General features: G+C 37.8%; 1 protein-coding gene across 2 annotated transcripts in view; it reads left to right on the top strand.

Annotated features, from left to right (window-relative positions):
• CLSTN2 (calsyntenin 2) overlaps positions 1–22627 on the top strand; it is a 322557-nt gene that overhangs the window by 237918 nt on the left and 62012 nt on the right. For both annotated transcript variants that reach the window (XM_062613220.1, XM_062613219.1), the window contains exons 3-5: positions 10814–11009; positions 12966–13174; positions 17519–17668. In XM_062613220.1, coding sequence (XP_062469204.1) covers positions 10849–11009; positions 12966–13174; positions 17519–17668 — 520 coding nt within the window. In that variant the 5' untranslated portion in view covers positions 10814–10848. The remainder of the gene's footprint in view (positions 1–10813; positions 11010–12965; positions 13175–17518; positions 17669–22627) is intronic.

The raw sequence follows: 22627 nt of genomic DNA, 5'->3' as shown, positions 1-22627 counted from the left end.
TAGAATCTTTCCATTGATTTTCATTTCAGTCATTACCACATGCACGGACCTTAGGTCTTCAGTTTTCCATGAACAACAAATGACTTAGGCGCTGGTTTGTGAGGGAATGAGCCCTGTTACATCCTCAGTGCCAAAATGTTGACAAGATCATGTGTGTTTTGAGGACAAGAAATCTAATAATTTGAAATTCTGAGGAAGTCCATAGTCCTAGAAAGTAGGAATTAAATTCAAGGATGAAATCGCAGACCTGTTATGAGTGCTACATATTTTCATATGGGCTATCATTCCCAGACTCTTCCATGTATAAAGAGGCAGGGAAGTGTCATTTTTATTATAAGGTTAAAAAACCTAATAAATAAAGGTACAAAATGCAGCTGGATATGGTGTCACAAACGCTCAGACTTGCAGAGTGAGAAATGGGCAGCAGAGAGGGAGCAAAGTCATTAAATACTTATAACAGAGCTGGCAAAAATATGATTTATCTAAAATACACTTTCACCGAAGTAGTATTTAGCGATGTTGTGATAGTTCTGCCATTTCTGCAGTGCTGATGGGGTTTTTGAGAGGACCCAATTGAAAATCTGACCTTTTTCTGGAAACAGCTGTTTAGATGCAGCTTGGTTTCAAAAAGTTTCAAATAATTTTGACTTTCACATTGGGAAAGAAGCTGCATCAGCTTTGAAGCTGCAGAACGATACAGTTGATGCCCTCTGTGAAGCTCCTGCTCAAGAGGAAAGATGAGGCAACAAATAGGATAACATCTAAGAGATACAGCAAATAAGTAGGGTTTTTCAGTATATTAGATGATAAAGAAGCACAGCACTCAGCACGTTGAGCTCATTGTGGCTTTGAATTTACTGTTTAAGAAACAAACTTTCTTGCATTACTGAATAATTGGTATGCATAAGATATCCCATTGTCAAATCTTAGAAGGGACGCAGTCCTTTTGTTTACCAAGAAGTTCCTACTGGTTGTTCTGTATCTTTAGGCTCAATGCAGATGCAGTTTTTATATCCAGTATAGTTATTTTCATATGAGTGAGAATATAAACACTTAACCTTAAGTTTATATATAGAAAATAATACTTTATGCTACTACTAATGATAGCATTCTATGAAAGAGTAATGTTTGCAATCAGCCGGAGTTTTACTTGTGCACAATGCTACCTACTTACTTGTGCACAATGCCCCCTACTATTATAAATACTATGCTAAGGGTCTGTGCTTCTGAGGTTGTTTTTGGTGGGTGGAGTCCCATCTGAATCACTGAATGTATCAGGACCTGTAGTGGCTGACTCTAAATTCTGGGGACGTGTTTATTGATTGTCTCAGAAAAATCAGAGGTTTTGTCTTTTTGCTGTTACTAGCAGAATCAAAAGCTGGAAACAAGGAACGAGGTTGCTCAGGGGCAGCTTTGAACATAGTGAGGTAGTCAGCTCCCACAGATGAGGTTTTCACACTTCTGATGTGTAAAATACTAAGCAGTATTTTAAAGTATTAAGTCTAAGGCCTACTCATACACAAATCTGTGGTGGGGAGTCTCTTGGATTTCTGTGCCTAAAAAGACAGGCTTTTTCATGAACTGCCTGTGAGTGACAATTCGCTGCAAACCTTTCCTGCATAAACATGCATCCATTTACTGGCTGAATTATGGTCAGTGGCTGGAGTCATTTGATGTCTTTTTGGTGATGGTGGGGGGAGCAGCACAGTAGAAAATGACACAGACAGTTGCCTTTATATAGGCATAGTGGGACATAAACCATGCAGAAAAAAAGGAGGAGGAGTAAGATAAACTGAATATATGTTTTAGAAATCATGACAGCAGTTCTAAGTCTCCACACAAATTGGAGTGCAAATGCTCATCTAGTAAGAGATCTGCATTTACCTTTCATTTTGATAGATTTATTATCTTTACTGTGTGATTCCTATTCTGATAAAAGGCCAGATGCTTTGATTTTGAGTGTTGTTTTTAATTTGTGGTGATGCTTTGTAGTAGAATCGTTTGTGTCCAAAGTAACTCACTGTGTCTGGAGATCCAGCCCAAATCATGACTTGTACACTTGGAGCTGAATAGTTCAGATTCTTTTAAAGAAAGTGGAAGTAAAAACAAATGAAAAAAAGCCATGATCAGGAGGAACCATATGGTGCTCTTCTAACAATTAAACTCAGTGCTGTACTCATGTCTGCAGGATGCACAGATAAGACTCTTGTGCTGAGGCTCCATGCCAAGATTGAATTAATGTTCCTAAGCTTTTTATTTAATCTGCTTCTGTAAGAAGAGGCCATGGCAGAGTAAACAGCTGAGTGAAAACTCAGGGATGTGTAACCACCTTACCCCTTCCTAACATCTCACTGTGTTCTCCCACATGTGTTTTTATGGGCATGAAGCAAAACTGTCCTGAGATACCTAACTTGCCTCTGACATATTTTATTGTACATATTAACATAAACACTTTATTGCATGTTTAGGAGCCGGTGAAAAGATCCAAACTGCATAATTTCCCTTTTATCTCACTTCATAGGCTGCCAATGCTGTGAAAATTCCACAATTATCCAAAAGTATTTTGCACTGCACCTCTCCCGTGCTTATTTTTGCCAACCTGACATGTTTGCATACACATTTTGGAGACAATGCTCATCAAAATTCATTTTCTTTGTACTCACTTCATTTTTTTACAACGTGTAAAAATCACAGGAGGATCTTGCAGTCCTTATGTCTGTTGTGCTCATCCAGAGTGCTCTCACTCCAGGCCATGACACAGCCACAAATCAGCACAGCACCACACTAATGTGACTGTTTAGTTTCTAGCTTAGAGGTGCCAGCATCCAACTGTCTGTAGACTCCCATTTGCACAGAGCCTCAAATGAGCACCTGTTGCTCTTGGGTGATTCTGTAATTCTTTCTAATGGCATTCTGTTACCATCAGCCTAATCTTTCAAATCACAAATATGGGGAAAAAAGAGGGTGAATGGCTATCTCAAAACACTGGCATACTGGAAGATTAAAACAGGGCTATTCATTGTCCTTTGTTTCTGCCTCACTTTCCTGGTCGTTCTGGTTTGGTTTACATATGTGAAACTATTCTATGGCTATTGTTTTTGCAAGACAGTCCTAGCTTCTAGTACTTGCCACTCCTTTGATTTCTGTGGTCAAGTCCACTGCTTATATTATGTCCTAGCCAGTCCAAACTTCATGGTATAGTTCTCATGTTAAAGCTGAGTGATGCTTTGAATGTAAAGAAACAGAAAAATTATTTGATTATTCACTGTATGCTTTGAATTAGCTAACTATACCTCAAAACAATGCACTTAAAATTATTCAGGGGAATAATTTTAATAAATACAACGTTTTCCAAGATGCTTTATCTCAGAAATTGTATGCCTTGATATTAGGCCCCAGGGAAAGTAGTTTAATTAAAAAGTAAGTTTTTCTGTCAGTCTGCTGATTCTTCAATAGACTAAACAGCTTTTCATTCTCTGAGTGTAGCATGGTGCTGTTCATTTTCTTATTTCTCTCTGTTTATCTCACAAGGGAGCCAAATCTATTAGGTAATGTTGCTGCAGAAAATACTTGTTATGTTTGCCTACCAGACTGTAGGAATTCTGTAAGCAGTACATGTCTGCTAGCCAACATTCCTAATCCTAGGTCTTTATTTAATTTGAAAATCTAGTCACATTGTACATCATTAGCTTCTTTTAATGTATTTTATTAGCATTTGTCCTTTAATACTTAGTGGCTAGAAATGACTGCAACCATTGTAATAACCTTTTTAATCTTAACAGGCAGAGGGCTCTAGGTGTCTCTCGTAAAAATAGGTGCACTTTTTTCAAAGGATATCACAGAATCACAAAATGGATATACACAGTAAAATGGGTCAGTGCCTCACCAGGCAAGTTACCTCCTTTTTTTCATAGTTTAGACCTCACTAATCCAGAGGTGGAATAACTTCATGATCCATCTTTCAGACACAGACATGAAATTAAGGCACTGGTAGCATATGGGCTTCTCTGTTTACTGGGAGATGACTGTCTGGAGCAAAGTCATGTTTCATCGGCTGTGGCAGCAGGAAATCTGCAATCACTGATTGCAGTTTCAAGGGAACACTGATCAAATAATGCAGGTAGTGTGTGAAAACAACCCATACATGTGTGTATGATAGTTATTGACATATGTGAAAAAGTAGATCAGAAAATGACCCAACTGGGTACTGAGTAATTAAGCTCCACTTACCTCCTAAAGTTCCTTTTATTAATGTGCTTTTTTTCAGTTTTAACTGCACAGTTGCAGGATTATTTTTCAAATAGTTCATTATAATGTGGTATTCTAAAAAAACGGCAAGGCTACTATTTCTCAGTAATGATCATGTAATTGTTAAAGACACTGTGCTGTGCGTTACAGCATTTTAACAAATGCAGACAGCTGTTTCTGTGTGTTGAATCTGTGTTTATGTGATACTCAGATGCACTGCTAAATCCACAGGATATTTGCCAACATGAAACATGATGTTAGCAAAAGCCTTCCGTTGTTGCAGGTGGGCATGGAGCTCCATATATTGATTGTGACAGTATAGTCTTTCGGTACTGTTCTTAAAACTGTACCTTCTTGATTGCTTTCTCTCTTGAATCTTGCAGATTTCAGAAAGAAAAAGAAATTGAGAAATATGTGAGGTTATTCACAATAGAAAATACGATATGAGTTTGATTGATGGGAGGAACTAAGGCCAGTATTTAAAATTTCTCTTCTCTTAGAATAGAGGCTGCTCAAGAACTGTATAATCATTACTTAACCACATCTTTCTATACACAAACCTTGTTATATATTTTTCTGATCCACCTCAATGTTTATTGCAGTCTTCAAACAGACATGGATTGATTCTCTGTCATGTAAGCTGGAGTGCAAGGACATCTTGTGCCAGAGCCTTGAGCAACCTGGTATAGTGGAAGGTGTTCCTGCCTGTGGCAGGGGGTTGGAACTAGATGATCCTAGGGTCCTTTCCAACCAAAACCATTCAGTGATTCTAAATCTGAGTGCACTATGTGACATGTTAGGCAGTGGTGATCTAGTTTCCAGCGGAGCAGCGTGGTCATGTATCACACTACAATCAGAGCATGTCCATAAAACTGGTACTTTTTAAGCAAGCTTATTCAAATAAAATTGCAGAGTAGGTTTTTCACATGCTTTGTTGATGACCACCTTCACAACCCAAGTCATTTCCCTTGGGGAAACTTCCTGTGGTGCCAGGAAGAAACCTGCATATGACTGCTGCTTATACACTACACACAGAACTCTCCATCCTGAGCAACTGAAGAATGAAGTGTGGTTCATTTGGTGTGAGCTTATGTCAACAGTGAATCACTTGAAGTGCAGTTGAAGTTTCCTCCACTTTGCCGTTTCAAATCCATAGGAAAGGAAGGGTAGCTGTTGATTTATGCTCTTGCTTTGCAGAACTTGTTGCCCATAAAATTAGATATGAGGAAATAATAATTTTTGTATTTTATTAAGATATGAATACCCCCCTCTGTTTATGATTGCAGTATTGCTTCCTGGATTTTAGTATTTTGGTATGAGTTTAATAGCACTGACTTCAGTGAGCTGGAAAAGCACATACAGAAGTTACTGCCTTATTGAATTTTTTTTCTATCTTTAAGGATATTTTACATTCCTAATTCTTGCTTTACCTTCTTTTCTCAAAGAACTGCCCTTTCCTCCCTCGAAACTTAACCTTCTATGTTCTGTAATTATGTGAACAGTAGCTAGACTTGATGGTAGAAAAAACTTGTCAAAGCAGCAGACCTTCCCAGTGGCATGGAGACACTCTAAAGGTCAGCAGCTCCGCACTGCAGGAGCTTATTTGCAGGATTCCAGCAGAGAAACTTGAATATGATTCTGTGATTCTATAATACAGTTGTTGTCCTGGAAGGCTGGATTTTAAAACAAACAAACAAACAAGCTAAAACAGACACAAAAAATCTAAAGACAAACATCAACCCCTAAACAAACTTACTGAGAAAAACAACACTGACTCCACTGCCAACAGGGATCTTTGATGATGGATGTTCTAAGAACAACGTGCTTGTGTTTGGAGGTCCATCTGTATGTCGAGAGAGCACATTTAAATGGTTAAAGATTCAAATTTGATTCAGACTAAGAGTACTTCGATTTTGTTGACAAGATTGGTTTAAAACCTTTAGTTCTAGCAAGAGGAAGGTCATATCCACAAGCATATCCACAAGTCATATCCACTGTAAAACTGTATGTTTAACAAAATTCTTGGAAGCCTAGGTGTGCCAAGTAGTATATGAAGATTAATTCTAATGGTTGTCAAATATCTTTTACTTAACAACACAATGGATCCATGTAGCTGAATCAGGTTCTTGAAGGACACACATAAGGAAAAAACAGTGTTACAATCATTCATTCATATGCAAGTCTTCAGAGGTCATAGTGACAGCTTGGTCATGGCATTCCTGTCTCTGTTCTTCAAATACAAATTCAATATGCATCTCACCCGAACAAAGCATGTGTCTCTTACAAGGTGAGTGGGTTTATGTGTGATCATGCAGCTTTGACTCTTAGGCACTTTAGGATCTTTCAGGGACACTGCTTACCTCAGGAAGTATAGAACTGCAACCTTTGTTCTAAATAAATGATCAACTATCTTGATTTGCACATACGAGAAGAACACACATAGAAATGTAGTAAAAGGCTAGAGAGTAATAAAATCAGGACAGGCTATGAATATAAATAAGCATATTAGAAGTGAACTAATGAAGCCTGGTTTCCTTCAGGTTTGAGCTTCATGTTTGATTAAAAAGGTGCAAGAGAGAATCGAAGCTTTTGTTTTTGAGCTTTTACAAGGTCTTTGTGTGGACTGTTTGCTACCCAGTGAAATGGGTTTCTGTAGCATCTCTGTGTTGCACAGCTGCATGATTTCATAGCACTTGTGGGAACAATTCGTCTTTATAAAATGTAATTGAAATTAGCAAATGGTTTGGAAGGGAATGGCAGGAACAAATATATGTGTGTACACTCACACACATAGCCATGTTCTGAACACAGCTGGATAAACTCTATACTCCATATGGAATCATAAGGCCAATGGAGAGAATAGACCATGCAGGGAAATAGGGTTTGAGTTAATTGTAGAATCATTTAGGTTGGGAAAGACTTCTATGAACATTGAGTCCAAATGTAAACCCAGCACTGCCAAGGCCACCACTAAACTGTGTCACTAAACAGTAGAAAGATTTGTTGGTTGTATTTCAGAAATTATAAACTGTCAATATTTTTTCTGGGCTATTACAGTTTTTACAGAGAAAATTATATTATTATTATCCCAGTAGTAACATACGGATCTCTAGCAGAGCTCTTAAAATAATGTAGGCTTCAAAATTAATAGGTGCTCATGACTATTGGTAGTCTGAATGATTTGAAGAGAAAACATAATGCCCAGAATTTAAGACATATTAAAATGAAGCAGCTCTTAGTAAAGTTCAGCCCTGTAACTGGAAGATTTTATACGAAGCAGATTGAAACCTGCAGGATGTATGACTTTGGAGAAGAGGTATTTTCCCCTCTAGTCTGGGTGCGGCAGCTACAGGGTTTCATGGATGTGCTTCCACCTTTATGTGGTATCACCAACTTATCAGCTCGCTGCCACCACCATTTTTATGATCTCTAAATCCAATATGCGCCTGTTCCCAAACCCACTGCAATGAAGAACAAAGCACAGTATTCTGCTGTGTTGTCTGTTGTGAGGAAAACAATGTCCCAGTTTGCACTCTAATTAAATAATTAGAGTCAATCTTACAAGGCAGAAGGAAGGTAGGTTGTGCGAAGGGCCTGCAAGTGTTGGTTCTGCAATTTAAATGGTGAGCCTGAGTAAGAGAAACGCCCTGTCTCCTTTTCCTCCAGTGAGTTACTGAGTTCTTATACTTTGAAATAGTATAAACTCAGCACAGTTTCTGTTGGTATATGGTAGGTCAGGGTTTAAATAAAGACCTATAACTCAATTTAATAATGAAAAATACTATGTTACTTATTAATGTGTTACAGTTTAAAGACACTATTTGTAATGCCTAGTAGTAGTAGTTTTATATATCTGTAAATGTGTGTCTTGCAATGTAAAGGTGGACCTTGTTTAATTTTCTGCTATGTTACAACTGCTACAACTCTCTTATAATTTCCATTTCTAATATAGTCATTAAGGTGCTTTTTTGGAATCATTATGATCACCCTACATTTTAATTTTCAATAGTGTTAAATCATGTCTTTGGAAACAGTAGTAGAAACCTTCTGAAAAACAAAAATCATACTTAACTTTTTAAAAATATGTGAAGTTGTTTTCATAGAATTAGTTTGCTATCACCAGAATCTCGAAGTGTATGTGGGGTTTTTGCAGTGTGCTTAAAAATATCTCCTCATATCCATGCAGCTGTCATTATTTTATGTTTGGCAATTGGGGATATAAAAGTCAAAATTAGAGTAATATGAACTATATAGAGTTATATAGAGTCTGCCATAGGAGCAGGATACAGAGACTTCTAAAATACTTGCTGAGAACTAATTAGAACAGGTGCTGCTTGTATGATTGCTTTGCATCAGTCCTCTGCATTTGGAGAGGGAAAGGTAGTACATGTTTAGATTAAGGCTGAGAGAAATTCCTTTCTGCCCTGAGCTGTTTCTGTTTAAGAACAGTAGGCGTGGATATCTGCAAATGCTGTATTGTTTACAACCAAACAGTAGATCAATATAATTATAAACACAAAACACTGAAGTTATGTTTTCTGCTGGTGGATTGTGCAGCTGAGGAAAAGTATAAGCATAGGAAGCTATGAAGTCCATTATTCCAGAAGACAGCAAACAGTATTTTTTCATTAGACTTGCCACATTTACATTCTTATTGTCATAGTCAGTTAAAATAAAACTGAAATCCACAATACCATTTTAGATGAATGGTTCATTTTGAAGTTGCATGGAAATTAGGATGATGCTTTTTTTCATAAGTATGGGTGACGACATTGAGATACAAGTTCAGTGATCAGTGCCCATGATCAAAGCTGAACAAACTGCTTCACTTCAGCCTTCTGTTCATCTTTTGTTTCCTATACAGCGATTAATAAACATTGTGGAGCCTGCTTTTATGGCTATGCAAAGTATTAGTCTTTTTCTGATTCTCAGGATAAAATCCATTCTTTCTTCTATGGCCCACATATTTGGTATTATAGACGGAGGAAAAGAGCACATCTTTTGTCTGTTTGGGAAACCACACCTGAGTGAGGAGCTGGAGCAAGCAAATGTCCAAGCAAATAGTCGATGTGTTTTCATGATTACTAAAGCAACTCTTTGCTGATCTTGCAAAGACATCCATAGGATTGATTATTATTGTTAAGTGTGGGATTTATCTACGTAAATGTCACTGTATATAGCTGAGATCAGGTTCAGCTGCCATTAAGCTAAAGGGAAACCTATGTGGTGGTAGTTGATGGAATATCCTAAAAAGCCTGTATTCATACTTTAAGTGCACCGAATCCTCACTTGCCCCACACAGACCCCGTCCCATTTTTTTTTCTCACACATAATTGGAATTACAGACTCTAGCACTTTTATAAAGTCACTGTCCAGTCTCTTCTCTAAAAATAGACAATATATTCTATTAGAAAAAGAGAGAGAGGAGCTAGGCTTGAATTAGAGGTCACAGATGTAGAGTTCATTTGATATTTGGCAGTTGACTTCGATATGATTGGCAAGGAGATTTCCAAAAGGCTGCAACTCTGCACTGGAAATAAATGCAAAAGACTTGTCAGTGGGAAACAGCATTGAATCTATAATGCATGTCCTGAGACAGATTTACTCATAAAAGAGGATGTGTTTAATGTGTCATAAAAATATTTAAGCCCCATTGGTCTTTGTATAAATATTTCATTTTTAAACTTGGATTCTGGAGTGGCCTAAAGTGAATTCAGCATGTGTATTGTTGCCATCGCTATGAAGGATTAAAAAGAAAGGATCACCAGAAATTGGGGGATTTTTGCCCCTTCCACACAAATATTCTTGCAAGGCTATGTTGCTTTTGTGTCCAAATCAATTGTTTTTAGTCCTTGCTATATCATCTGTTTTGGTATATAGTATTCCTCTGAGGGAAGCCTCGGAGGGAGGCAGTTTGGAGGCAGAGTGACTTGCTGCCAAGAAGGCATTCATGTATGAGTGTGTGAATGTGGGTGGGTGACTGAGATGTCCAAAAAAGGTACTTGTCTGTGTTCCTCCAACTGCTTCTGTTCCAAAGATGATGTATGTCTGTAAATGAAGCAGGATATATTTTGAATGTGCCCATGTTTTGCATCATTATTTGTATCACTGTTGGGAAACTAAACTGCAAGAATCTGAACATCTGCTACCACCTGGCAGCTCAAGTGGTTCGAGGAAGGAGGGACAACAGTTAGAAAAGACAACCTGTATTTTCTTGAACTAAATAAGATCTTCTTAATTTAGCTCAAAACTAATTTAGCTCAACATTGGTGTTAGTACCAAATCTAGGGAATAGTCTCTGGGTCTTTAAAAGAGCATTTAGTAATGACAGAGGGAGAGCGAAGTACGTGACCAGAACTGCGCTTGCTGTATCACACTGTAAAGGTCATGCCTATTGGCCCTTTTGGATGTATGGTAACTGTGTATGTAACTGATGGCCAAGTCTGTATTTCCTCCATCTATAACAGCATGTGAAATTCAACTTTACTGCTAACTTCTCCAGTGTGGCACCAGTGCATAAGACTTAGATCTCCTTGGTTATGATGTTTTGTACTGTTCCTCACAGGTGAAATCTGTGCTTTTAAAATCCATGGACAAGAAATGCCCTTCGAAGCTGTTGTACTAAACAAGACATCTGGAGAAGGTCGTCTTCGAGCAAAAAGTCCTGTTGATTGTGAACTGCAGAAGGAATACACATTCATCATCCAGGCCTATGACTGTGGATCAGGACCAGGTGGAAGAAACTGGAAGAAATCTCACAAGTGGGTGAAAATTAGAAGGAATATTTTTTTGCCTTGGCATGCATTTGCTGTCCAGTACAGATCATATTGAAGGGCTCCTTTTTACACTGTAGCCAGGTAGAAAGCAATTAAAACCAAATCACTGTTGTTGCAATAGTCAATCCACTTTTTATTTCTTTTTCCTTTTAGAAGATACTTTTTCTTTTTGCCTCCTGCAGTTTGACTCATTCTGCAGTGGTTCCAGTTGAAGCTCTTAATGGCTCCAGTTGAAGCTCTTAATAGGATTCCTGTTCAAGTAAAGAAATGGATCTCAGTTTTAGTTTAGCTTTCTATTCTTGCTTTCATGTTAAATACATTGACTTAACAGATCATCCAAGGCATGGAAGCTAGCTTTTATTGATACTTTACAAATTCTAAATAGGTTTTCTCTCTCTTCGTTCCATTTCAAATGGAAAGAGAAGAGAAATGACCTTTCTTACTTTCTTATATCGTGTGTGTATATACACTGCAGTGGTGTTGTCTTTGCACAGTGTGTTTCTGATCTCAGCTTTTGGACAGCAAGTCTCAGAGGAATTAAAATCCTCTTGAAGAAACAGGTATTGAAGGTTAGTAGATGGTACTTTTTGCTGTGGAGAAGATTCCCTGAATAAGCTTAAATGGCACAGTCCCTTTTTTCCCCTTAAATTAATGAAACTAACTCAAGACCATATGTCATTAAAGATAAATGTAACTCACATGTAGATGTTTAATTGCTGTACAAATGTTCGTTTTGCTGAGAGCCATTTAAATCAATGATTAATAGTAATCATTCTTCCTTTTGCTCATCCAGGACACAACGCAATTAAAAATTTAATTAGCTCTATAATGCATGCTGAACTTTTCCAGGGTGTTTAAAAAGAATGAGTATTTAGAAGGAAGCCTGCAAGATCAAATAACCATCAAGTCACAGAAGCATGTTTTGCACCATATTACTAAATTTTGTAACGGTTTTCTCTCCCATATCCGTAACAAGCTTGGATGTTCCACTTCTGGAAAAATTTGGTCTAATCATGAGAAAATGAAATCTGGCCTGTCAGGACCACACTTTTTTATGCTTTTGATAGTGGTTTCTGTGGCAAACCATACGCTAAGCCAGGCTGTCTGGGGTCCCAACCTTTAGTACTGGCTCTGCCATTGATCTAGAAAGTCCCTCCACTTCTCTGTCCCTCTGTTACCTTGTCTGTCAAATCTTACAGCAAATTTTTTCAAATCAAGGCTTTTAGACTTTGCTTATTAAACACTCAAGGCCTCTTATTTTTGACCTTGCAGGTTTACATGTACAGTGTTTTAACTAAAGGATTATATAATTGCAATCAGCAGGTGGCAGCCTTACTTAATGTGGAAGAATCATAGAATCATAGAATAGTTAGGGTTGGAAGGGACCTTAAGATCATCTAGTTCCAACCCCCCTGCCATGGGCAGGGACACCTCATGCTAAATCATATCACCCAAGGCCTCGTCCAACCTGGTCTTGAACACTGCCAGGGATGGAGCATTCACAGCCTCCCTGGGCAACCCATTCCAGTGCCCCAGTTCATAAACTGACAATTTTTAGGTAGTGAATATGTAAGACTGCTGAAATTCTCTTCCTCTTTTTTTGCTTATTAACCATTTAACACTGGAATTATATTACTAAATTTCTGCTGGTGTCCATTTTAAGAGACAGACAGATTTTAATGAAGAGCAACCTGAAGATTTTAATGAAGAGCAACCAGACAGATTTTAATGAAGAGCAATAGGTTTCTACCTATTGCCCCATTAAGATATTAAATTGGTCAAATTAAACATGGAAATTCAATGATAGCTCATTTTAGAAGATGTTTACATAGTTTTCGAGATATGTTCCATTAGCCTTTTCAAGTATTTTGAAAACAAACTCTCAGTGATGTGTCATGATAAATTAATTTATCTTTGATGTCTTTATTTACCTATTTTTAGGGCAGTGGTCCATATCCAGGTAAAGGATGTCAATGAGTTTTCACCAGCTTTCAAGGAGAGTGTGTATAAGGCCACTGTGACAGAGGGGAAGATCTATGACAGCATACTGCAGGTAGAAGCCATAGATGAGGACTGTTCTCCACAATATAGCCAGATCTGCAATTATGAAATTGTCACAACTGATGTACCTTTTGCCATTGACAGAAATGGTGAGTATGGAGAAGGAGCAATTGTAAGTGTGGGACGGATAGCAGTCATTTCTGCAGATAGTGTGATTACCTGTTGTTACTACCTGATAACCTGCCTTGAGTTTTAACTCAAGAGAGTAATCCTGTTCTCAGCTCTGTGCATGAAGGAACCTTTACATGGGGAAATCCCATCCCTTTCATACAAGATTTGGTCAGAAAATGCCACAGTAATTTACTGTGGAAATTAAACCCGCAGTTTTAGATGAGTAATATGTTTCCCTGTCACTCAGTCCTTCCTCTTAATTGTCTCAGATCCACTTTTCCATCCAAGTGATGGCATTTCCTAATGGCACCACATGGCCCTACCTCACAGGGGTTGTTCACTGGTTTAGAACTAGTCCCTTTCTTCTGAGCTTTGTGGAGCAGAGTCTAAATGTAGAATTGACAGTATTCTGGATGTGTTTATTGATTGTTGAAACTTTCGGGATGTGGGTCCACAGATCTACCCATTCATGGTGCTTCTTGAAGCAGATCTATTATTCTGCAGTATGGGAGAAAATATGCTTTGGAGAAGTAGTATAATTTTTAATGGTTATTGATTTTAGTTGGTTTTCTACTGTATATAATATTAAAGGAAAAACAATAAACCATAATAAATTTTCCACATGCAGCAGTTTTTGACCTTGGTCGCCCTGTCTGTCAGCTTCCTGCTTTTCCCAGTCAAGTTTCCACCAGAGAAAAGCACAGAACTTGACACTGTTTGGGAGAAGTGGCTGGGCTGTATTAAAAATGTGTTGAAGATCCTCCCTCCCATTCTCTGCTTGCTTCAGATAATACAAAATAGGAGCTCTGGCTTTCAGGTTCTTCAGCAGTCCCATATTGGCATCACTTTGTAGATGAGAGTCCTCATTCTTAATATTCACATGTGCCCAATTGTGCAAGAGTTCAGAATGGAAATTGCTGTGCTCACAGAACTTGTTTCCCCAGAAAAAGCACCCTGTGTGCATGCCCAGCGATGATCTGATTTATCTTTCCTAGCAAAAGCATTTAATCCATGTTGAAGGAGAATACTCTTTTGCAGTTAAATCTGAATTTTGGCCAAATTAGAAATTGAGAGCGTGCATGGAGCTAATGTTTTCTGTTAAGCAATCATTTTCGTGTTGGGATGTGTTAGAAAAACCCTTTCCCTGTTCAAAAGTTATTCATCTTTATTTCTGCACCTCTTGCACAATGCACAGCTGAGCATCAAAAGATAACCTGTTATCATCAGTAAATTGTAAATCACTTTGGGGGAAAAAAAGCCTCCTTGTTTATCATACACTGGGAGGCAAGTACACTATATACAAGGTATGAGATTCCCTGTGTTGTCATAATAGGAAGCTCTCGTGTTTCTGTTTGAAACCACTGTTTTTCCAGAGCTCCACGTGACTTGCTCATATGGGGCTGGTTACTTACACAAGTTGCAGATTGCTTCATAATTTCATACCAAATTTGTGACAGATATAATGGATAGATAATACACTGAGATTAGCACAATACATAGTAGGCATTTCTATCGCTCATGCCTTTTCAGCTCCTTCCACAAAGAGATGCTGGCTTGTGAGTGACCAGGGGTTTTCTACAGTCAGAGACATGATCAAAAGCATGGGAAATGTCAGGAATCCTTGGTTATATCTTTGTTCTCCTGTGCCTGGGAGCTGCTTTTGAACAAAGGCAACGAGAAAATCATTGATTTAAACATGGCTTTAAAACCCGCAGTGAATAATTGGTATACGGTTGTAATACTTGCAAGGTCTTGGTCATGAATTCAATTAATATTTTTTGATCTATTTATTCACTAAAAGGCCAGTGCTGCCGCAATCAACAGTAATTGCAGTCTAATTTGCAATTTTTTTAGATGATGGTAATTGCTTAAACCCAGTGGGATTAGAGACAGAGGTAGAATAAGTGGTTGCACTTTCATTCCGTGACAGAAATATGTCGCTTAGACATTCTCAGCTGTGAAAAGTGTTGGACCACTCTGACATAAACTTTCTTCAGTGCAAATCCTTTGGCATTGTGCCCATTTTTGTTACTTGTGAGATGATTAAAGTAGATGTGTGAGATGCCTGGAACTGTCTGTTAATACTGTGCTAATTAGGATTTTGTTGACAGGATTTTTTTACCCATTGTGAGAGAAAAACTAACATCATGCTATGTTCCTGTGTCTTCTGCAAGTTACGATTTTTTTCTGCTTTTCAGTAAGCTAAGTGTGAAATTTCATTGCCCAGAAAAAGCATTTACCCGGATGCTTAGAATCAAATCTATATATTGCAAAGAGCCCAAAAGTAAGGTGGGTGTGAGGAAAACATGCAATTACCACTCTCAGATGCTGGATTTTTTTCACCATCAACTTGTGAAACTAACCACAAACACAGGTTTTTAGAAAGATGAGTATGGTATTCCATCAGCTGAATTTCTTTTGTCACATCTTTGTCTTTTCAGAAAAAAAAAAACCAACCCAACTTCCTTATTGTATGTAAATCAATCCAGGGAGCATGTTTTTATGTCTTGAAATCTCATATTACACATTGGGAACCCTCCAGACTAGCAGTCCATAGTCTACATCAGCCAATTGTGTGAGGCATAAGAGAAGAGGCACCCAGCACTGGTGCAGGAAGCAGCATTCAATTCTGGTGGATTTCTTGTAGATCTTAAGGCCAGGTTGGATGAGGCTTTAATCAACCTGGTCTAGTGCAAGGTGTCCCTTCGCGCTCTCAATTTCTAATTTGGTCATAAAATACAATCATGTAAAGGCAAAGGCGAATTTATGCTTTTCTATGCTAAGAATTGGAACTACAGGTAGAAGATAGAATGTGTTATAAGAGACTATTGCATGCAGTTTAATCTAGTTATCTTCATAGCAGAGAATCCCAACCATCAAGTCACTTACTGCATCAGTACTGTGTAGGGTTTTTCATTCAGGTAACGGAAAAATTAAGCCACCGTGCATGATTCTGCTGTAAGAACAGCAAAACAACATTTTTATGCATTTGTCGTGGGTCATGGTCATTACGATCAGAGAATTCAGATACAGATACAAAATCTGTCATGGCTCTAACCCCCTCTTATCTCTAAAATGGGGGTAACTATGTCTGTAACGCACCACTGGGAAGCACTTCACAAATACATCTTCAGATTGTTCATTATGAAGATGAGTTACTGACTTTGCTGTCCAGTCAGTACAGCTTATATGAAGTTACATCTTAGAAAATAGCTGTGGACAGGATCTCACAAGGTCATCCTTTACAGCACTGAGATCTGTGTTAGGACCTATGCAAACTTCATATTCTCAGAAAAGTAATAAAACGTTGTAGTTCAGTATTTGCATGTGATTGATATTTATTTACTAAACCATTTCTTTCCATTGTGATTTAAAAGTGCAGCTTTTTGACAAGAAGCAATTCTGATCCTTCAATTGACTTATGGTCAGATACAGCTTCTGGTCATTCTTGGCAGCTGAGAATGTTGACCTCCTATGAGCGGACTGAAGTCAAAGACCTCATCTCTTGTAAGGGTTAGGAGGTTCTGTTTTATACTCCTCATACACACAGAAAGTATGGAATTTAAGAGGGAACTGCCATAGTAAATTAGTCAAATCTTTCCCCATTCTTGTGATTGGTCCAAAATTAGATGAAAAGCATCCATAAAAGAGGGAATTCTGTATCACACTATCCCCACAACAGACTCTGAAGAAACAGAGGTGTAAACGCGTGTGTTTTCAGACAAGAATTTTTATATTCCTGTTGATATTTATCTGTTTGTGTAGTTTTCTGTAGGCTTTGCTTGCTTGTTGTGGTTTTTAATCTGTTATAGCTCTAGTTATTTCCAGGAAATTAAATGGAATTAGTAATTTTTGCCAATTACTAACTCAAAAATAATGTAGTTGATACCATCATTACGTTGCTTTTGTGATGGGAAGAGCTATTTACATGACAGACCTGAACATGCTTGGCAAGGTGAGGTGCTTGAGAGAGAGCCAAAGAAACCAGTGTATTCTGGGAAAATGTGGAAAATGAAGTTGTCGCTACCTTTCAAGATGCAGCTGAATAGTTTTACTTCAGAATAAGTTGAGCAGATGATTTCTAATATAGATGTGCCCATGTTATATCCATAGCATCTTGTATTTGCCTAAGAGCTTCTTTATTTCTGTGCTGGATTGAAAGAAAGTATTTCCCATTCCCCATAACTGTCCCACTGGCAGATGTCCCATGTGCTTCAAAGAGCTTTCTGGTCACAAAGGACTTGATTAACCAGGACACCAGTGTTCTAGTCTGCATATGCTTTGCCAAAAATGAATTTTTTAATGTTATATTAAATCTGCAGGTAACATCAGAAACACTGAGAAACTGAACTATGACAACCAGCACCAGTATGAGATAAAGGTAACAGCTTCTGACTGTGGGCAAAAACATGCAATGGAAGATGTCTTAGTGCGAGTTGACGTGAAACCTGTGTGCAAACCTGGCTGGCAAGGTAAGGTGTAAGAGTTTATATGTTTTGACTTTTTTTTTTTTTTTCCCAAGTCTCTTCTTTGGTGTTTTCCCTCTGCCTCACAGTAAAGAAACAAGGGAATTTATTGAAGTGGTATCTAAAACTGCTGCTGTTTCTTACTTATTCCAAGCATGTTAAAAAAAAGTGGATAACAGTCCCATACTTTACATTTGCCGTGTTTCTTCTCTAGTCAGAACAAAGAGCAGATTAGAAAAAAAGAGAGGAAAAAAATTTCTAATGAGCTATCTTAAACTTCAGTCTGGGTATACTAAAAGGTTAAAAAAATGCTTCTGGTTTGCCTTTCTCCTACTACTCCTTTGAATAAAACTTCTGAAGCTACCATGGCAAGGTACATTTCCCATGTGTGCCAGAGTTGTTCAGATTATCTTGTTCCAGGTACACAATTGGCATTCATGTGTATGCATGCATGAGTCAAAGCATGCTCCACTGGCAGTGGAGTGAAAGGCATTTTTTATCCTGATTACTGTCTTCATTCTGAGGCGTGTCAGTGGGAATTGATTTTCTAAAAAGTTTGCAAGGATCTACAGTTTACTCTGTCTAAACTTGAGAAAAATGCAGCTGGCAGTGTACTAGGAAGTTAGATATGACTCAAATTATAAGGAATTAAGATGAAAATGAGGGCTGGATTAGTGTCAAACCAACTGGATGTAAGCCACATTATGTGGATGTCATACAGGACTAACCTGACTTTCATAATTGTAAGTTTTAAAGAGAATGAGACAGAAAAAAATAGTTTGGCTGTTGTAATTGAAGTCAAATTTGCAGACTGACGTTCAGAAGGAAAAAAAATGTTTTCTTTGTAAAATGAGAAGCCCTGGTTTAGCAGATCTTGTAGTGAAATGTGTGCAATATCATGATTCCATTTTCGCAGTCTTCACCTAGAGCAAACTATGTTTTAAATGTTTAGGGATGTACAGTTTCCCCACCGACCCACATAGAATAGAACGCATAGAATAGTTAGGGTTAGAGAGGACCTTTAGATCATGAAGTTCCAATCCCCCTGCCATGGGCAGGAACACCTTACACTAAATGATGTCACCCAAGGCTCTGTCCAACCTGGCCCTGAACACCACCAGGGATGGAGCATTCACAACTTCCTTGGGCAACCCATTCCAGTGCCTCACCACCCTAACAGGAAAGAATTTCCTCCTTATATCCAGTCTAAACTTCCCCTGTTTAAGCTTTAACCCATTACCCCTTGTGCTGTCACTACAGTCCCTAATGAAGCGTCACTCCCCAGCATCCTTGTAGGCCCCTTTCAGATACTGGAAGGCTGCTATGAGGTCTCCACACAGCCTTCTCTTGTCTGGGCTGAACAGCCCCAACTTTTTCAGCCTGTCTTCATACATGTAAAAAAAAACCCAGTAGAACACCTATGAACCATTTTCAGATTTTCTAATTGGTCTTACTGTTCAGAACCCCATGATTTATTTTATAAAACAAGTATGATCTCTTTACACATTGTCAAAATGTTCTGTTTTAATATTGTGGCGTAATTTCAAATAAATACTCCTGAATTAGCTTGGAATTCTTAGAAAAATGGGCACAGTTGTTGATTTTTTTAAATCCCCATATAATTTCTATTTTGTATTTCATTTATTATTTTTTTGCAAAGAGAACTTACTAATGAAGTCTTTATATTGACCAGTATTATCATACTAATTTTATAGTTCAAACATCAGTTATAGAACAGATAGTCATTGCTGGTCCCATCAGGCAGCAGGTACAGACACCAGGTAGCCAACAGAATAGAAACAACCTCAAATAAGGTTTGTTTTAATCTTTTGATGCTTTGTTCATCTTAGGTATTGTGAAGTGTTTATAAGGTATTTAAGTTTTTAATGAAAAGCTGGAATTCAGCTATTGTTATTTGATGCATGCAAAATTTATTCTCTTCTAGAAGTCAGAGCTGTATGTGGCTGATGGTTTGGTTAACACTAGGTGTTTAACATGGGAGGCTGCCAGCTTATTTTTGAGTGATGGTAAGAAAATAGGGAAAACAGCACATGTATAAAGCAGTGACTTTAAAAAATCCACAGTGCATAAGAAAGTTTAAAGCAGCTTATCTAAAGCATCTCAGATAAGGAAGGATACACTTTGGTAGCTTTCATTATGCTTGAATTTGGCTATAGGGGTATTCCTGTACCATGATCTCTAGAGAATTATTTACTAATTGGGGATAAAAAGAGAAGTGTCATTTTGAGCCTTCAAAGACTTAAAATATGTTTGAGAGTACTAGAGGTCTGATCAGCTATTGACAGTTAAAGGAGAAGTCAAGTTGTTCTCTAAAAGGCAACTGATTTCAGACAGGAGGGAGATACTAAGACATAAACCAAAAAAAAAACAAAAAGCTCTTCAGAACCAATTCAGCAGAGTATCCCAATAAAGTACCAGAGGACTTGATCTTTTCTGGAACAAACAGGGAAACTGAATGTGTTTCCTGGGGAGATACACATGTAGAAAAGACAGCAGTCCAAAAATTAAAACTTAAATTGTCTTCTATGGCCAAAAAGGACTGCCAAATTTCATATGGCCCTTACATAAGCAGCGCTTACTAACCTCCAGTTTAAGAGAAAATTAGGACTCTCATTAGAAAACAGCATCCAGCTTGAAGTGTTTTACCAACCTGAAAAGATTTCCTACAGTCCTATAAGCCCATATGCATACTTTGCCCAATTACCTGAGTTAACAAAATGGAAGTTACTTAAGAATTAACCTATAAAAAAATGTTCCTTAAAACTTAGTTACCTTCCACTTAGTGTTTGCTTGGAAATGGTTTTGAAATAAATGTCTGTTATTTACCTAATAGATTATAAAAATATTTAATAGGATTAGTTAATGTATCAAAGATATTGCATGTTATTTATATTTCAAGGCATGTAGTGCTCACTAACATGACCTAGGGCTTTGCTACCACCAAAAGGCAGATTCTTACCACCTCTTTAATGTTGTCATTCAGAGGCCACATACAGGTCAGATCAGCTTGCTTTTTCCTTCTGAAATTCAATCTTCCTTTTGTTCAGAGAAGGGCAAAACCTTCTCTTTTTAGAAGCCGAGTGTTCTTAGATCACTTCTGAGTCAACACACTTTATAGATACTATTTGCAGTAGATACTGAGTAATTTTAGAATTGCATTCATGTGGTTTTCTAGTAAAATCCAATTACAGAGGAAAACCATACCTATTGGGTTTTGAGCTGTCAGTGCTTTTATCAAGGAGCAATGTGATTACTAAAGCAATTGGTTATTTGGAGGAAGGTGGTCAAGTGCAAAATTCCTAGTCTTCAGGAACCATTTTAAAGGCACAGGTATCTCCTGCAATAAACAAAAATCAATTTCTATTCATACCTAACAGTTTAAAATGCAGTGCTTGTCTGAGCTATAAGATATTTACCCATATTTTTAAAAATTAAATATACTGCAAAGCAGGGAGCCCTTACACCAGTTTAGTCTTGGAGCTGCTGTCTGTGCATTAGCCATACATCCTTAAAACAAGGTAACCATAACGAAATGCTTACATTCAGCTAGTAACTTGAATGAGACTGTTTTAGTAGAATACTCTTTAAATACCCATTTCACACATTTGAAAGTGAGTTGAGCTTCTGAGTACTTGTGATTTTTTGAGTTTAAAGTTTACCTAAGTTTGTACTTGTTTCTGTGCTTGTTTCAGCAGTATTTTAAATTTTGACTACCAGACATACTTAGAGAAAACAGTCGTAGCTGTTTCAGTCTGATTTGTAAGATATGCTCTCCTTTCCTCAGCAAACCCTGAGTATGCATTAGAGCTATATACACCTTTCCAGAATACTTCGGGTGTTTCCACATGTTACTTTTACCATAGCCTCTTACTGGAAACACAGTGCTTTATCTATTCCAAATCTGCTTTTCTTTTGCCTGGCTATATCAGTCTGGTGGCTCATGGACATGCTGTTGCTGGTCTTACTGGAATCAGCTCTTTTTCCATATGTCATTTTCCAGTGATGACTCAGCAGTTTGCCAAAGTTCCTGACCATGAACTGGCACTTTTTGTCATTACTGGGAAGGAGTATTTCTGTAACACCCATTCTCAAGGCCATCTTATTATGTGCTTGGGGTACTCTCACCCTCTTTCTATATTGACTTCCAGTGTAGAATCGCCTTCCAATTTTGTCACCAGCAGAAGTAATTAACACAGTCCTGGTTTTGTGGCAAGACCATTAATGGAACCATCAAGTAACAATCCCAAGGCAGATTTGCAGGGATCTTTACTAGTTATTTCCCCATGTACCATGAACTTTCCAGAGTAACCCACTATTGCCCTTTGTTTAGGCAGACCTGTATATATGTTATAATTTAAATACTACATGAATTTTAGACCTATTTAATTAGATTCTTATTTCCGTATACCTCTGTAGCTATTCAGTCCTTTGTTCACCTTTCTGCATTTACAACTATGAAAAGGTCTTTCCATTTTTCAGTTTTCAGTGCAAGATCTTCTTCATGAGCTTCACTGGGCAATTATAATTTCCTTGAGGTACTTATCTCTGAGTTGTAGCTGTTAGTTGGTGTTTCCAGTCATATTTCTTCTGTTCAAAAGTTAAAGCACCGTGGTATATGCAGTTAGGTTTGAAGTTTTCCGTATGTTTTTTTTTGTTGTTTTCTGCATGTAAAAACTTCTGCATATTCTCACACAATGTGCTTAAAAGTTGCAGACTTTCCACACAAAATTTTATATCCTCAGTCCAGTTGATTTCAGGAACTAGTCCATGCAGCGTTTCACAACCTCTCTTTTGGAATTTGGGAAGCTCTTTGCATATTCCTCAGTAGAGAAATCCCTTGGAGTACCAGGATCCAAATGCTAGTCACAGTCCTTGTTCTTCAGGATAACTAAGCAGCTGCTTCTTCCCATAACGTCTTTCTGTGGTAGCTTGTCCTTCTGAAGG

This window comes from Pezoporus occidentalis, unplaced genomic scaffold, assembly GCF_034315485.1.
Source record: "Pezoporus occidentalis ecotype Australia unplaced genomic scaffold, CSIRO_AGI_Poc_V1 ctg164, whole genome shotgun sequence".
In the NCBI taxonomy this organism is placed as follows: Eukaryota; Metazoa; Chordata; class Aves; order Psittaciformes; family Psittacidae; genus Pezoporus; species Pezoporus occidentalis.
This window is presented reverse-complemented; position numbering and strand designations above follow the sequence as displayed.